Source organism: Ascaphus truei, unplaced genomic scaffold (assembly GCF_040206685.1).
Source record: "Ascaphus truei isolate aAscTru1 unplaced genomic scaffold, aAscTru1.hap1 HAP1_SCAFFOLD_1709, whole genome shotgun sequence".
NCBI classification, from domain to species: domain Eukaryota; kingdom Metazoa; phylum Chordata; class Amphibia; order Anura; family Ascaphidae; genus Ascaphus; species Ascaphus truei.
The window spans coordinates 41,141-59,768 of NW_027454605.1; the positions used below are offsets into that span (position 1 = coordinate 41,141).

Here is an 18,628-nt window from a genome sequence, read left to right on the forward strand (position 1 = left end):
TGGGACTGAACATTTAGCCCATTAAACACGTCCCTGTCATTAGGTCACTTTGCCCCTACGTGGGACTGACCCTTTAACCCATTAAACACGTCCTTGTCATTAGGTCACTTTGCCCCTACGTGGGACTAACCCTTTAACCCATTAAACACGTCCCTGTCATTAGGTCACTTTGCCCCTACGTGGGACTAACCCTTTAACCCATTAAACACGTCCCTGTCATTAGGTCACTTTGCTCCTACGTGGGACTGACCCATTAAACACGTCCCTGTCATTAGGTCCCTTTGCTCCTACATGGGACTAACCCTTTAACCCATTAAACACGTCCCTGTCATTAGGTCACTTTGCTGCTACGTGGCACTGACCCTTTAACCCATTAACACATCCCGGTCACTAGATCCCTTTGCTCCTACGTTGGACAGACTTTTTAACCCATTAAACACGCCCCTGTCATTAGGTCACTTTGCCCCTACATGGGACTGACCCTTTAACCCATTAACAACTGTCCCTACTCAAGAACATATAGTGGGTTTGAGGGAGAGAGGCGTCTTGGCTGCAGTGCTGAGCAAGGAGGAAAAGGGCCTGGGATGGAGCAGGAAATCCGTCCCCATAACCCCTGGTTCTGGTTGCATGGTTCTGGTAAAAGCTTGGGCCGGCTGAAGCTTCCCTTCTTAGGTATATGGTGATTCCATGGGCATCTTTGTGCTAATGCCAACCCGTGACCTGGCTCGGCACGTCTGTAGGACCAGTACCCAGGTGGTAAACCTCCCCCTCTCTCTCTCTCTCTCTCTCTCTCTTTTACCCTTCGTTCTTCTGATCTCCTACCCCCCCCCCCCTTCTCCCAGCAGAGCTGCCCGCAAAAGGTCCTCTCCCCCTTTAGTAGTACAGCGCCCTCCACGTACACAACACTCTACGGCAGTAATACACGTGACGTTCCGGAGACCCTCCCCCGAAGAGCTTACAATCGTGGGCGCCGGTCTCCCCTACAATCTATCCTAGACGCTGCTGCCAGAATCACTTTACTCTCTGCTAAATCTGCTGCAACCCCTCCCCTGCCTTCCTACCGGATACCCCGAGAATCTTGGGGGGGGGGGGTGTATGTTTGCGGGGAACCGGCCCGTATATACGCAGTAATAGCCCTATTATTTTCCTGCAGGTGGTCCGGTTAACGGGCCGTCTCACGGTCAGCTCCACGGCGGCCCTAATCTCATGCAGACCAATCTGATGGGCCTCCACGGGAACCTGAGCAGCCAGCAGGCGGGAGCCGGCGGCGTCATCCAGGTGAACATGGGTAACATGCACGGGCCGTCCCAGCAGGGGGCGCCGTCCCAGCTGCTGGGCATGCACCAGCAGATCATATCGTCCCAAGGGCAGATGGGGAACATTCAGGGGCAGGCCCCGCTGAACACTCAGAGCCAGCTAGTACTCTCGCGGAACCAGCTCATGCCCCAGGGGCAGATGATGGGGGCAGCGCAGGGGCAGAGCCTGGGCCCCGCCCCTCAGCGGATGACGCCGCCCAAGCAGATGATTCCTCCGCAGGGGCAGCAGATGATGTCGCCGCACAACCAGATGATGTCATCCCAAGGCCAAGCCATGATGGAGCAGATGATGCAGGGAGGCAAGCAAGGATTCGGCGCCCAGAATCCGGCGGGCATCATGGCAGGACCCAGCCAGCTAAGGGGACCTACCCCCAACATGGTGCAGTTGGCCGGGCAGGCAATGCCACAGCAGGGGGTAATAAGCAGCAACCCCTTGCAGGGTGTGGGCATGCAAGGGCAGGTCCTCAGACCGGCGGGGTCCGGGCAACACCTACAGCAGCAACATGGTGACAGTGCCACCCAAGCCAGCAATGATTTGGGTGGCATGCTGCCCGAGCTCTCCATGCAACAAGCTGGCAACATGGTACAGCAGCACCTGCAGGGTATGCCAGGGAACGGTGGCCCCGGGTCCCACTTTGCCGGGCACGGCCTGCCCTACAGCTCCCCGTTCTCCCAGGCCGGCAACGGGAGCCAGATGTGCGGGCAGAACCCGGCCTTCGCCATCAACAAAGATGTCACGTTGACCAGCCCGCTACTGGTCAACCTGCTTCAGAGCGACATCTCGGCCGGGCACTTCGGGGTCAACAGCAAGCAAGGTAACAGCGCCAGCAAGCCCAAGAAGAAGAAGCCGCCAAGGAAGAAGAAAAGCGCCCAGCAAGTGGACGAGCAGCAGAGGTGGGTGCCGGGGGACCTGGGAAGGTGCGAGGTGCAGCTCACATGTCACACAATAAGGGGCGAGTGCAGGCCCTTATTGTGCATGTGAGCAGGGGGTGAGTGCGGGCCCTTACTGTGCATGCGAGTGCAGGTCCTTATTGTGCGTGAGAGCAGGGGCTGAGTGCAGGCCCTTATTGTGCATGCGAGTGCAGGTCCTTATTGTGCGTGCGAGAGGGGGGGTGAGTGCGGGCCCTTACTGTGCATGCGAGTGCGGGCCCTTACTGTGCATGCGAGTGCGGGCCCTTACTGTGCATGCGAGTGCGGGCCCTTACTGTGCATGCGAGTGCGGGCCCTTACTGTGCATGCGAGTGCGGGCCCTTACTGTGCATGCGAGTGCGGGCCCTTACTGTGCATGCGAGTGCGGGTCCTTATTGTGCGTGCGAGAGGGGGGGTGAATGCAGATCCTTATTGTGCTTGTGAGCGGGGGGGGGAGTGCGGACCCTTATTGAGCGGGGGAGGGGGGTGAGTGCAGGCCCTTAGTCCCCTTATTGTGTGTGTGGGCCCTTATTAGGCATGAGCACGGGGTGAGTGCAGGCATGGTGAATAGGCGTACGGGTTTGTACCGAGCACTCGCTCACGGAGAGAATGGCGGACGCATGGTGAATAGGCGTACGGGTTTGTACCGAGCACTCGCTCACGGAGAGAATGGCGGACGCATGGTGAATAGGCGTACGGGTTTGTACCGAGCACTCGCTCACGGAGAGAATGGCGACGCATGGTGAATAGGCGTACGGGTTTATACCGAGCACTCGCTCACGGAGAGAATGGCGGGCGCATGGTGAATAGGCGTACGGGTTTGTACCGAGCACTCGCTCATGGAGAGAATGGCGACGCATGGTGAATAGGCGTACGGGTTTGTACCGAGCACTCGCTCACAGAGAGAATGGCGGCGCATGGTGAATAGGCGTACGGGTTTGTACCGAGCACTCGCTCACGGAGAGAATGGCGGGCGCATGGTGAATAGGCGTACGGGTTTGTACCGAGCACTCGCTCACGGAGAGAATGGCGGCGCATGGTGAATAGGCGTACGGGTTTGTAACGAGCACTCGCTCACGGAGAGAATGGCGGGCGCATGGTGAATAGCCGTACGGGTTTGTACCGAGCACTCGCTCACGGAGAGAATGGCGGGCGCATGGTGAATAGGCGTACGGGTTTGTACCGAGCACTCGCTCACGGAGAGAATGGCGGGCGCATGGTGAATAGGCGTACGGGTTTGTACCGAGCACTCGCTCACGGAGAGAATGGCGGCGCATGGTGAATAGGCGTACGGGTTTGTACCGAGCACTCGCTCACGGAGAGAATGGCGGCGCATGGTGAATAGGCGTACGGGTTTGTACCGAGCACTCGCTCACGGAGAGAATGGCGGGCGCATGGTGAATAGGCGTACGGGTTTGTAACGAGCACTCGCTCACGGAGAGAATGGCGGGCGCATGGTGAATAGGCGTACGGGTTTGTAACGAGCACTCGCTCACGGAGAGAATGGCGACGCATGGTGAATAGGCGTACGGGTTTATACCGAGCACTCGCTCACGGAGAGAATGGCGGGCGCATGGTGAATAGGCGTACGGGTTTGTAACGAGCACTCGCTCACGGAGAGAATGGCGGGCGCATGGTGAATAGGCGTACGGGTTTGTAACGAGCACTCGCTCACGGAGAGAATGGCGGGCGCATGGTGAATAGGCGTACGGGTTTGTACCGAGCACTCGCTCACGGAGAGAATGGCGGCGCATGGTGAATAGGCGTACGGGTTTCTACCGAGCACTCACGGAGAGAATGGCGGGCGCATGGTGAATAGGCGTACGGGTTTGTATCGAGCACTCGCTCACGGAGAGAATGGCGGCGCATGGTGAATAGGCGTACGGGTTTGTACCGAGCACTCGCTCACGGAGAGAATGGCGGGCGCATGGTGAATAGGCGTACGGGTTTGTAACGAGCACTCGCTCACGGAGAGAATGGCGGCGCATGGTGAATAGGCGTACGGGTTTGTACCGAGCACTCGCTCACGGAGAGAATGGCGGGCGCATGGTGAATAGGCGTACGGGTTTGTAACGAGCACTCGCTCACGGAGAGAATGGCGGGCGCATGGTGAATAGGCGTACGGGTTTGTACCGAGCACTCGCTCACGGAGAGAATGGCGGGCGCATGGTGAATAGGCGTACGGGTTTATACCGAGCACTCGCTCACGGAGAGAATGGCGACGCATGGTGAATAGGCGTACGGGTTTATACCGAGCACTCGCTCACGGAGAGAATGGCGACGCATGGTGAATAGGCGTACGGGTTTGTAACGAGCACTCGCTCACGGAGAGAATGGCGGGCGCATGGTGAATAGGCGTACGGGTTTGTACCGAGCACTCGCTCACGGAGAGAATGGCGGGCGCATGGTGAATAGGCGTACGGGTTTGTATCGAGCACTCGCTCACGGAGAGAATGGCGGGCGCATGGTGAATAGGCGTACGGGTTTGTACCGAGCACTCGCTCACGGAGAGAATGGCGGGCGCATGGTGAATAGGCGTACGGGTTTGTACCGAGCACTCGCTCACGGAGAGAATGGCGACGCATGGTGAATAGGCGTACAGGTTTGTAACGAGCACTCGCTCACGGAGAGAATGGCGACGCATGGTGAATAGGCGTACGGGTTTGTACCGAGCACTCGCTCACGGAGAGAATGGCGGGCGCATGGTGAATAGGCGTACGGGTTTGTAACGAGCACTCGCTCACGGAGAGAATGGCGGGCGCATGGTGAATAGGCGTACGGGTTTGTAACGAGCACTCGCTCACGGAGAGAATGGCGGGCGCATGGTGAATAGGCGTACGGGTTTGTAACGAGCACTCGCTCACGGAGAGAATGGCGACGCATGGTGAATAGGCGTACGGGTTTGTAACGAGCACTCGCTCACGGAGAGAATGGCGGGCGCATGGTGAATAGGTGTACGGGTTTATACCGAGCACTCGCTCACGGAGAGAATGGCGGGCGCATGGTGAATAGGCGTACGGGTTTGTACCGAGCACTCGCTCACGGAGAGAATGGCGGGCGCATGGTGAATAGGCGTACGGGTTTGTAACGAGCACTCGCTCACGGAGAGAATGGCGGGCGCATGGTGAATAGGCGTACGGGTTTGTAACGAGCACTCGCTCACGGAGAGAATGGCGACGCATGGTGAATAGGCGTACGGGTTTATACCGAGCACTCGCTCACGGAGAGAATGGCGGGCGCATGGTGAATAGGCGTACGGGTTTGTAACGAGCACTCGCTCACGGAGAGAATGGCGGGCGCATGGTGAATAGGCGTACGGGTTTGTAACGAGCACTCGCTCACGGAGAGAATGGCGGGCGCATGGTGAATAGGCGTACGGGTTTGTACCGAGCACTCGCTCACGGAGAGAATGGCGGCGCATGGTGAATAGGCGTACGGGTTTCTACCGAGCACTCACGGAGAGAATGGCGGGCGCATGGTGAATAGGCGTACGGGTTTGTATCGAGCACTCGCTCACGGAGAGAATGGCGGCGCATGGTGAATAGGCGTACGGGTTTGTACCGAGCACTCGCTCACGGAGAGAATGGCGGGCGCATGGTGAATAGGCGTACGGGTTTGTAACGAGCACTCGCTCACGGAGAGAATGGCGGCGCATGGTGAATAGGCGTACGGGTTTGTACCGAGCACTCGCTCACGGAGAGAATGGCGGGCGCATGGTGAATAGGCGTACGGGTTTGTAACGAGCACTCGCTCACGGAGAGAATGGCGGGCGCATGGTGAATAGGCGTACGGGTTTGTACCGAGCACTCGCTCACGGAGAGAATGGCGGGCGCATGGTGAATAGGCGTACGGGTTTATACCGAGCACTCGCTCACGGAGAGAATGGCGACGCATGGTGAATAGGCGTACGGGTTTATACCGAGCACTCGCTCACGGAGAGAATGGCGACGCATGGTGAATAGGCGTACGGGTTTGTAACGAGCACTCGCTCACGGAGAGAATGGCGGGCGCATGGTGAATAGGCGTACGGGTTTGTACCGAGCACTCGCTCACGGAGAGAATGGCGGGCGCATGGTGAATAGGCGTACGGGTTTGTATCGAGCACTCGCTCACGGAGAGAATGGCGGGCGCATGGTGAATAGGCGTACGGGTTTGTACCGAGCACTCGCTCACGGAGAGAATGGCGGGCGCATGGTGAATAGGCGTACGGGTTTGTACCGAGCACTCGCTCACGGAGAGAATGGCGACGCATGGTGAATAGGCGTACAGGTTTGTAACGAGCACTCGCTCACGGAGAGAATGGCGACGCATGGTGAATAGGCGTACGGGTTTATACCGAGCACTCGCTCACGGAGAGAATGGCGGCGCATGGTGAATAGGCGTACGGGTTTGTAACGAGCACTCGCTCACGGAGAGAATGGCGGGCGCATGGTGAATAGCCGTACGGGTTTGTACCGAGCACTCGCTCACGGAGAGAATGGCGGGCGCATGGTGAATAGGCGTACGGGTTTGTACCGAGCACTCGCTCACGGAGAGAATGGCGGGCGCATGGTGAATAGGCGTACGGGTTTGTACCGAGCACTCGCTCACGGAGAGAATGGCGGCGCATGGTGAATAGGCGTACGGGTTTGTACCGAGCACTCGCTCACGGAGAGAATGGCGGCGCATGGTGAATAGGCGTACGGGTTTGTACCGAGCACTCGCTCACGGAGAGAATGGCGGGCGCATGGTGAATAGGCGTACGGGTTTGTAACGAGCACTCGCTCACGGAGAGAATGGCGGGCGCATGGTGAATAGGCGTACGGGTTTGTAACGAGCACTCGCTCACGGAGAGAATGGCGACGCATGGTGAATAGGCGTACGGGTTTATACCGAGCACTCGCTCACGGAGAGAATGGCGGGCGCATGGTGAATAGGCGTACGGGTTTGTAACGAGCACTCGCTCACGGAGAGAATGGCGGGCGCATGGTGAATAGGCGTACGGGTTTGTAACGAGCACTCGCTCACGGAGAGAATGGCGGGCGCATGGTGAATAGGCGTACGGGTTTGTACCGAGCACTCGCTCACGGAGAGAATGGCGGCGCATGGTGAATAGGCGTACGGGTTTCTACCGAGCACTCACGGAGAGAATGGCGGGCGCATGGTGAATAGGCGTACGGGTTTGTATCGAGCACTCGCTCACGGAGAGAATGGCGGCGCATGGTGAATAGGCGTACGGGTTTGTACCGAGCACTCGCTCACGGAGAGAATGGCGGGCGCATGGTGAATAGGCGTACGGGTTTGTAACGAGCACTCGCTCACGGAGAGAATGGCGGCGCATGGTGAATAGGCGTACGGGTTTGTACCGAGCACTCGCTCACGGAGAGAATGGCGGGCGCATGGTGAATAGGCGTACGGGTTTGTAACGAGCACTCGCTCACGGAGAGAATGGCGGGCGCATGGTGAATAGGCGTACGGGTTTGTACCGAGCACTCGCTCACGGAGAGAATGGCGGGCGCATGGTGAATAGGCGTACGGGTTTATACCGAGCACTCGCTCACGGAGAGAATGGCGACGCATGGTGAATAGGCGTACGGGTTTATACCGAGCACTCGCTCACGGAGAGAATGGCGACGCATGGTGAATAGGCGTACGGGTTTGTAACGAGCACTCGCTCACGGAGAGAATGGCGGGCGCATGGTGAATAGGCGTACGGGTTTGTACCGAGCACTCGCTCACGGAGAGAATGGCGGGCGCATGGTGAATAGGCGTACGGGTTTGTATCGAGCACTCGCTCACGGAGAGAATGGCGGGCGCATGGTGAATAGGCGTACGGGTTTGTACCGAGCACTCGCTCACGGAGAGAATGGCGGGCGCATGGTGAATAGGCGTACGGGTTTGTACCGAGCACTCGCTCACGGAGAGAATGGCGACGCATGGTGAATAGGCGTACAGGTTTGTAACGAGCACTCGCTCACGGAGAGAATGGCGACGCATGGTGAATAGGCGTACGGGTTTGTACCGAGCACTCGCTCACGGAGAGAATGGCGGGCGCATGGTGAATAGGCGTACGGGTTTGTAACGAGCACTCGCTCACGGAGAGAATGGCGGGCGCATGGTGAATAGGCGTACGGGTTTGTAACGAGCACTCGCTCACGGAGAGAATGGCGGGCGCATGGTGAATAGGCGTACGGGTTTGTAACGAGCACTCGCTCACGGAGAGAATGGCGACGCATGGTGAATAGGCGTACGGGTTTGTAACGAGCACTCGCTCACGGAGAGAATGGCGGGCGCATGGTGAATAGGTGTACGGGTTTATACCGAGCACTCGCTCACGGAGAGAATGGCGGGCGCATGGTGAATAGGCGTACGGGTTTGTACCGAGCACTCGCTCACGGAGAGAATGGCGGGCGCATGGTGAATAGGCGTACGGGTTTGTAACGAGCACTCGCTCACGGAGAGAATGGCGGGCGCATGGTGAATAGGCGTACGGGTTTGTAACGAGCACTCGCTCACGGAGAGAATGGCGACGCATGGTGAATAGGCGTACGGGTTTATACCGAGCACTCGCTCACGGAGAGAATGGCGGGCGCATGGTGAATAGGCGTACGGGTTTGTAACGAGCACTCGCTCACGGAGAGAATGGCGGGCGCATGGTGAATAGGCGTACGGGTTTGTAACGAGCACTCGCTCACGGAGAGAATGGCGGGCGCATGGTGAATAGGCGTACGGGTTTGTACCGAGCACTCGCTCACGGAGAGAATGGCGGCGCATGGTGAATAGGCGTACGGGTTTCTACCGAGCACTCACGGAGAGAATGGCGGGCGCATGGTGAATAGGCGTACGGGTTTGTATCGAGCACTCGCTCACGGAGAGAATGGCGGCGCATGGTGAATAGGCGTACGGGTTTGTACCGAGCACTCGCTCACGGAGAGAATGGCGGGCGCATGGTGAATAGGCGTACGGGTTTGTAACGAGCACTCGCTCACGGAGAGAATGGCGGCGCATGGTGAATAGGCGTACGGGTTTGTACCGAGCACTCGCTCACGGAGAGAATGGCGGGCGCATGGTGAATAGGCGTACGGGTTTGTAACGAGCACTCGCTCACGGAGAGAATGGCGGGCGCATGGTGAATAGGCGTACGGGTTTGTACCGAGCACTCGCTCACGGAGAGAATGGCGGGCGCATGGTGAATAGGCGTACGGGTTTATACCGAGCACTCGCTCACGGAGAGAATGGCGACGCATGGTGAATAGGCGTACGGGTTTATACCGAGCACTCGCTCACGGAGAGAATGGCGACGCATGGTGAATAGGCGTACGGGTTTGTAACGAGCACTCGCTCACGGAGAGAATGGCGGGCGCATGGTGAATAGGCGTACGGGTTTGTACCGAGCACTCGCTCACGGAGAGAATGGCGGGCGCATGGTGAATAGGCGTACGGGTTTGTATCGAGCACTCGCTCACGGAGAGAATGGCGGGCGCATGGTGAATAGGCGTACGGGTTTGTACCGAGCACTCGCTCACGGAGAGAATGGCGGGCGCATGGTGAATAGGCGTACGGGTTTGTACCGAGCACTCGCTCACGGAGAGAATGGCGACGCATGGTGAATAGGCGTACAGGTTTGTAACGAGCACTCGCTCACGGAGAGAATGGCGACGCATGGTGAATAGGCGTACGGGTTTGTACCGAGCACTCGCTCACGGAGAGAATGGCGGGCGCATGGTGAATAGGCGTACGGGTTTGTAACGAGCACTCGCTCACGGAGAGAATGGCGGGCGCATGGTGAATAGGCGTACGGGTTTGTAACGAGCACTCGCTCACGGAGAGAATGGCGGGCGCATGGTGAATAGGCGTACGGGTTTGTAACGAGCACTCGCTCACGGAGAGAATGGCGACGCATGGTGAATAGGCGTACGGGTTTGTAACGAGCACTCGCTCACGGAGAGAATGGCGGGCGCATGGTGAATAGGTGTACGGGTTTATACCGAGCACTCGCTCACGGAGAGAATGGCGGGCGCATGGTGAATAGGCGTACGGGTTTGTAACGAGCACTCGCTCACGGAGAGAATGGCGGGCGCATGGTGAATAGGCGTACGGGTTTGTACCGAGCACTCGCTCACGGAGAGAATGGCGGGCGCATGGTGAATAGGCATACGGGTTTGTACCGAGCACTCGCTCACGGAGAGAATGGCGGTGCATGGTGAATAGGCGTACGGGTTTCTACCGAGCACTCACGGAGAGAATGGCGGGCGCATGGTGAATAGGCGTACGGGTTTGTATCGAGCACTCGCTCACGGAGAGAATGGCGGCGCATGGTGAATAGGCGTACGGGTTTGTACCGAGCACTCGCTCACGGAGAGAATGGCGGGCGCATGGTGAATAGGCGTACGGGTTTGTAACGAGCACTCGCTCACGGAGAGAATGGCGGGCGCATGGTGAATAGGCGTACGGGTTTGTAACGAGCACTCGCTCACGGAGAGAATGGCGGGCGCATGGTGAATAGGCGTACGGGTTTGTAACGAGCACTCGCTCACGGAGAGAATGGCGGGCGCATGGTGAATAGGCGTACGGGTTTGTAACGAGCACTCGCTCACGGAGAGAATGGCGGCGCATGGTGAATAGGCGTACGGGTTTGTAACGAGCACTCGCTCACGGAGAGAATGGCGGGCGCATGGTGAATAGGCGTACGGGTTTGTAACGAGCACTCGCTCACGGAGAGAATGGCGGGCGCATGGTGAATAGGCGTACGGGTTTATACCGAGCACTCGCTCACGGAGAGAATGGCGGGCGCATGGTGAATAGGCGTACGGGTTTGTAACGAGCACTCGCTCACGGAGAGAATGGCGGGCGCATGGTGAATAGGCGTACGGGTTTGTACCGAGCACTCGCTCACGGAGAGAATGGCGGGCGCATGGTGAATAGGCGTACGGGTTTATACCGAACACTCGCTCACGGAGAGAATGGCGACGCATGGTGAATAGGCGTACGGGTTTGTACCGAGCACTCGCTCACGGAGAGAATGGCGGGCGCATGGTGAATAGGCGTACGGGTTTGTAACGAGCACTCGCTCACGGAGAGAATGGCGGGCGCATGGTGAATAGGCGTACGGGTTTATACCGAGCACTCGCTCACGGAGAGAATGGCGGGCGCATGGTGAATAGGCGTACGGGTTTGTAACGAGCACTCGCTCACGGAGAGAATGGCGGGCGCATGGTGAATAGGCGTACGGGTTTGTAACGAGCACTCGCTCACGGAGAGAATGGCGGGCGCATGGTGAATAGGCGTACGGGTTTGTACCGAGCACTCGCTCACGGAGAGAATGGCGGGCGCATGGTGAATAGGCGTACGGGTTTGTACCGAGCACTCGCTCACGGAGAGAATGGCGACGCATGGTGAATAGGCGTACGGGTTTGTACCGAGCACTCGCTCACGGAGAGAATGGCGACGCATGGTGAATAGGCGTACGGGTTTATACCGAGCACTCGCTCACGGAGAGAATGGCGGGCGCATGGTGAATAGGCGTACGGGTTTATACCGAGCACTCGCTCACGGAGAGAATGGCGGGCGCATGGTGAATAGGCGTACGGGTTTATACCGAGCACTCGCTCACGGAGAGAATGGCGGGCGCATGGTGAATAGGCGTACGGGTTTGTAACGAGCACTCGCTCACGGAGAGAATGGCGGGCGCATGGTGAATAGGCGTACGGGTTTATACCGAGCACTCGCTCACGGAGAGAATGGCGGGCGCATGGTGAATAGGCGTACGGGTTTGTAACGAGCACTCGCTCACGGAGAGAATGGCGGGCGCATGGTGAATAGGCGTACGGGTTTGTAACGAGCACTCGCTCACGGAGAGAATGGCGGGCGCATGGTGAATAGGCGTACGGGTTTGTATCGAGCACTCGCTCACGGAGAGAATGGCGACGCATGGTGAATAGGCGTACGGGTTTATACCGAGCACTCGCTCACGGAGAGAATGGCGGGCGCATGGTGAATAGGCGTACGGGTTTGTAACGAGCACTCGCTCACGGAGAGAATGGCGGGCGCATGGTGAATAGGCGTACGGGTTTGTATCGAGCACTCGCTCACGGAGAGAATGGCGACGCATGGTGAATAGGCGTACGGGTTTGTACCGAGCACTCGCTCACGGAGAGAATGGCGGGCGCATGGTGAATAGGCGTACGGGTTTGTACCGAGCACTCGCTCATGGAGAGAATGGCGACGCATGGTGAATAGGCGTACGGGTTTGTAACGAGCACTCGCTCACGGAGAGAATGGCGACGCATGGTGAATAGGCGTACGGGTTTGTACCGAGCACTCGCTCACGGAGAGAATGGCGGGCGCATGGTGAATAGGCGTACGGGTTTGTACCGAGCACTCGCTCACGGAGAGAATGGCGACGCATGGTGAATAGGCGTACGGGTTTGTACCGAGCACTCGCTCACGGAGAGAATGGCGACGCATGGTGAATAGGCGTACGGGTTTGTAACGAGCACTCGCTCACGGAGAGAATGGCGACGCATGGTGAATAGGCGTACGGGTTTGTACCGAGCACTCGCTCACGGAGGGAATGGCGGGTGCATGGTGAATAGGCGTACGGGTTTGTAACGAGCACTCGCTCACGGAGAGAATGGCGGGCGCATGGTGAATAGGCGTACGGGTTTGTAACGAGCACTCGCTCACGGAGAGAATGGCGGGCGCATGGTGAATAGGCGTACGGGTTTGTACCGAGCACTCGCTCACGGAGAGAATGGCGGGCGCATGGTGAATAGGCGTACGGGTTTGTAACGAGCACTCGCTCACGGAGAGAATGGCGGCGCATGGTGAATAGGCGTACGGGTTTATACCGAGCACTCTCTCACGGAGAGAATGGCGGGCGCATGGTGAATAGGCGTACGGGTTTGTAACCAGCACTCGCTCACGGAGAGAATGGCGGGCGCATGGTGAATAGGCGTACGGGTTTATACCGAGCACTCGCTCACGGAGAGAATGGCGGGCGCATGGTGAATAGGCGTACGGGTTTATACCGAGCACTCGCTCACAGAGAGAATGGCGGGCGCATGGTGAATAGGCGTACGGGTTTGTAACGAGCACTCGATCACGGAGAGAATGGCGGCGCATGGTGAATAGGCGTACGGGTTTGTATCGAGCACTCGCTCACGGAGAGAATGGCGGGCGCATGGTGAATAGGCGTACGGGTTTGTAACGAGCACTCGCTCACAGAGAGAATGGCGGGCGCATGGTGAATAGCCGTACGGGTTTGTATCGAGCACTCGCTCACGGAGAGAATGGCGGGCGCATGGTGAATAGGTGTACGGGTTTGTAACGAGCACTCGCTCACGGAGAGAATGGCGGGCGCATGGTGAATAGGCGTACGGGTTTGTATCGAGCACTCGCTCACGGAGAGAATGGCGGGCGCATGGTGAATAGGCGTACGGGTTTGTAACGAGCACTCGCTCACGGAGAGAATGGCGGGCGCATGGTGAATAGCCGTACGGGTTTGTACCGAGCACTCGCTCACGGAGAGAATGGCGGGCGCATGGTGAATAGGCGTACGGGTTTGTACCGAGCACTCGCTCACGGAGAGAATGGCGGGCGCATGGTGAATAGCCGTACGGGTTTGTACCGAGCACTCGCTCACGGAGAGAATGGCGGGCGCATGGTGAATAGGCGTACGGGTTTATACCGAGCACTCGCTCACGGAGAGAATGGCGGCGCATGGTGAATAGGCGTACGGGTTTGTAACGAGCACTCGCTCACGGAGAGAATGGCGGGCGCATGGTGAATAGGCGTACGGGTTTATAACGAGCACTCGCTCACGGAGAGAATGGCGGGCGCATGGTGAATAGGCGTACGGGTTTGTACCGAGCACTCGCTCACGGAGAGAATGGCGGGCGCATGGTGAATAGGCGTACGGGTTTGTACCGAGCACTCGCTCACGGAGAGAATGGCGGGCGCATGGTGAATAGGCGTACGGGTTTGTAACGAGCACTCGCTCACGGAGAGAATGGCGGGCGCATGGTGAATAGGCGTACGGGTTTGTAACGAGCACTCGCTCACGGAGAGAATGGCGGCGCATGGTGAATAGGCGTACGGGTTTGTAACGAGCACTCGCTCACGGAGAGAATGGCGGGCGCATGGTGAATAGGCGTACGGGTTTGTATCGAGCACTCGCTCACGGAGAGAATGGCGGGCGCATGGTGAATAGGCGTACGGGTTTATACCGAGCACTCGCTCACGGAGAGAATGGCGGGCGCATGGTGAATAGGCGTACGGGTTTGTAACGAGCACTCGCTCACGGAGAGAATGGCGGGCGCATGGTGAATAGGCGTACGGGTTTGTACCGAGCACTCGCTCACGGAGAGAATGGCGGCGCATGGTGAATAGGTGTACGGGTTTGTAACGAGCACTCGCTCACGGAGAGAATGGCGGGCGCATGGTGAATAGGCGTACGGGTTTGTACCGAGCACTCGCTCACGGAGAGAATGGCGGGCGCATGGTGAATAGGCGTACGGGTTTGTAACGAGCACTCGCTCACGGAGAGAATGGCGGGCGCATGGTGAATAGGCGTACGGGTTTGTATCGAGCACTCGCTCACGGAGAGAATGGCGGGCGCATGGTGAATAGGCGTACGGGTTTGTAACGAGCACTCGCTCACGGAGAGAATGGCGGGCGCATGGTGAATAGGTGTACGGGTTTGTACCGAGCACTCGCTCACGGAGAGAATGGCGGGCGCATGGTGAATAGCCGTACGGGTTTGTACCGAGCACTCGCTCACGGAGAGAATGGCGGGCGCATGGTGAATAGGCGTACGGGTTTGTACCGAGCACTCGCTCACGGAGAGAATGGCGACGCATGGTGAATAGGCGTACGGGTTTGTACCGAGCACTCGCTCACGGAGAGAATGGCGACGCATGGTGAATAGGCGTACGGGTTTGTACCGAGCACTCGCTCACGGAGAGAATGGCGACGCATGGTGAATAGGCGTACGGGTCTGTACCGAGCACTCGCTCACGGAGAGAATGGCGACGCATGGTGAATAGGCGTACGGGTTTGTACCGATCACTCGCTCACGGAGAGAATGGCGGGCGCATGGTGAATAGGCGTACGGGTTTATACCGAGCACTCGCTCACGGAGAGAATGGCGGGCGCATGGTGAATAGGCGTACGGGTTTATACCGAGCACTCGCTCACGGAGAGAATGGCGGGCGCATGGTGAATAGGCGTACGGGTTTATACCGAGCACTCGCTCACGGAGAGAATGGCGGGCGCATGGTGAATAGGCGTACGGGTTTGTAACGAGCACTCGCTCACGGAGAGAATGGCGGGCGCATGGTGAATAGGCGTACGGGTTTATACCGAGCACTCGCTCACGGAGAGAATGGCGGGCGCATGGTGAATAGGCGTACGGGTTTGTAACGAGCACTCGCTCACGGAGAGAATGGCGGGCGCATGGTGAATAGGCGTACGGGTTTGTACCGAGCACTCGCTCACGGAGAGAATGGCGGGCGCATGGTGAATAGGCGTACGGGTTTGTATCGAGCACTCGCTCACGGAGAGAATGGCGACGCATGGTGAATAGGCGTACGGGTTTATACCGAGCACTCGCTCACGGAGAGAATGGCGGGCGCATGGTGAATAGGCGTACGGGTTTGTAACGAGCACTCGCTCACGGAGAGAATGGCGGGCGCATGGTGAATAGGCGTACGGGTTTGTATCGAGCACTCGCTCACGGAGAGAATGGCGACGCATGGTGAATAGGCGTACGGGTTTGTACCGAGCACTCGCTCACGGAGAGAATGGCGGGCGCATGGTGAATAGGCGTACGGGTTTGTACCGAGCACTCGCTCATGGAGAGAATGGCGACGCATGGTGAATAGGCGTACGGGTTTGTACCGAGCACTCGCTCACGGAGAGAATGGCGGGCGCATGGTGAATAGGCGTACGGGTTTGTACCGAGCACTCGCTCACGGAGAGAATGGCGACGCATGGTGAATAGGCGTACGGGTTTGTACCGAGCACTCGCTCACGGAGAGAATGGCGACGCATGGTGAATAGGCGTACGGGTTTGTAACGAGCACTCGCTCACGGAGAGAATGGCGACGCATGGTGAATAGGCGTACGGGTTTGTACCGAGCACTCGCTCACGGAGGGAATGGCGGGCGCATGGTGAATAGGCGTACGGGTTTGTAACGAGCACTCGCTCACGGAGAGAATGGCGGGCGCATGGTGAATAGGCGTACGGGTTTGTAACGAGCACTCGCTCACGGAGAGAATGGCGGGCGCATGGTGAATAGGCGTACGGGTTTGTACCGAGCACTCGCTCACGGAGAGAATGGCGGGCGCATGGTGAATAGGCGTACGGGTTTGTAACGAGCACTCGCTCACGGAGAGAATGGCGGCGCATGGTGAATAGGCGTACGGGTTTATACCGAGCACTCGCTCACGGAGAGAATGGCGGGCGCATGGTGAATAGGCGTACGGGTTTGTAACCAGCACTCGCTCACGGAGAGAATGGCGGGCGCATGGTGAATAGGCGTACGGGTTTATACCGAGCACTCGCTCACGGAGAGAATGGCGGGCGCATGGTGAATAGGCGTACGGGTTTATACCGAGCACTCGCTCACAGAGAGAATGGCGGGCGCATGGTGAATAGGCGTACGGGTTTGTAACGAGCACTCGATCACGGAGAGAATGGCGGCGCATGGTGAATAGGCGTACGGGTTTGTATCGAGCACTCGCTCACGGAGAGAATGGCGGGCGCATGGTGAATAGGCGTACGGGTTTGTAACGAGCACTCGCTCACAGAGAGAATGGCGGGCGCATGGTGAATAGCCGTACGGGTTTGTATCGAGCACTCGCTCACGGAGAGAATGGCGGGCGCATGGTGAATAGGTGTACGGGTTTGTAACGAGCACTCGCTCACGGAGAGAATGGCGGGCGCATGGTGAATAGGCGTACGGGTTTGTATCGAGCACTCGCTCACGGAGAGAATGGCGGGCGCATGGTGAATAGGCGTACGGGTTTGTAACGAGCACTCGCTCACGGAGAGAATGGCGGGCGCATGGTGAATAGCCGTACGGGTTTGTACCGAGCACTCGCTCACGGAGAGAATGGCGGGCGCATGGTGAATAGGCGTACGGGTTTGTACCGAGCACTCGCTCACGGAGAGAATGGCGGGCGCATGGTGAATAGCCGTACGGGTTTATACCGAGCACTCGCTCACGGAGAGAATGGCGGGCGCATGGTGAATAGGCGTACGGGTTTATACCGAGCACTCGCTCACGGAGAGAATGGCGGCGCATGGTGAATAGGCGTACGGGTTTGTACCGAGCACTCGCTCACGGAGAGAATGGCGGGCGCATGGTGAATAGGCGTACGGGTTTGTACCGAGCACTCGCTCACGGAGAGAATGGCGGGCGCATGGTGAATAGCCGTACGGGTTTATACCGAGCACTCGCTCACGGAGAGAATGGCGGGCGCATGGTGAATAGGCGTACGGGTTTATACCGAGCACTCGCTCACGGAGAGAATGGCGGCGCATGGTGAATAGGCGTACGGGTTTGTAACGAGCACTCGCTCACGGAGAGAATGGCGGGCGCATGGTGAATAGGCGTACGGGTTTATAACGAGCACTCGCTCACGGAGAGAATGGCGGGCGCATGGTGAATAGGCGTACGGGTTTATACCGAGCACTCGCTCACGGAGAGAATGGCGGGCGCATGGTGAATAGGCGTACGGGTTTATACCGAGCACTCGCTCACGGAGAGAATGGCGGGCGCATGGTGAATAGGCGTACGGGTTTATACCGAGCACTCGCTCACGGAGAGAATGGCGGGCGCATGGTGAATAGGCGTACGGGTTTGTAACGAGCACTCGCTCACGGAGAGAATGGCGGGCGCATGGTGAATAGGCGTACGGGTTTATACCGAGCACTCGCTCACGGAGAGAATGGCGGGCGCATGGTGAATAGGCGTACGGGTTTGTAACGAGCACTCGCTCACGGAGAGAATGGCGGGCGCATGGTGAATAGGCGTACGGGTTTGTAACGAGCACTCGCTCACGGAGAGAATGGCGGGCGCATGGTGAATAGGCGTACGGGTTTGTATCGAGCACTCGCTCACGGAGAGAATGGCGACGCATGGTGAATAGGCGTACGGGTTTATACCGAGCACTCGCTCACGGAGAGAATGGCGGGCGCATGGTGAATAGGCGTACGGGTTTGTAACGAGCACTCGCTCACGGAGAGAATGGCGGGCGCATGGTGAATAGGCGTACGGGTTTGTATCGAGCACTCGCTCACGGAGAGAATGGCGACGCATGGTGAATAGGCGTACGGGTTTGTACCGAGCACTCGCTCACGGAGAGAATGGCGGGCGCATGGTGAATAGGCGTACGGGTTTGTACCGAGCACTCGCTCA

The 18,628-nt window shown here is 58.3% G+C and overlaps 1 protein-coding gene across 4 annotated transcripts in view; it reads left to right on the forward strand.

The window, feature by feature from the left end:
* NCOA6 (nuclear receptor coactivator 6) overlaps positions 1 to 18,628 on the forward strand; it is a 57,540-nt gene that overhangs the window by 29,349 nt on the left and 9,563 nt on the right. For all 4 annotated transcript variants that reach the window (XM_075581930.1, XM_075581929.1, XM_075581931.1 and 1 more), the window contains one exon: positions 1,154 to 2,210. In XM_075581930.1, the coding sequence (XP_075438045.1) occupies positions 1,154 to 2,210 (1,057 nt within the window). The remainder of the gene's footprint in view (positions 1 to 1,153; positions 2,211 to 18,628) is intronic.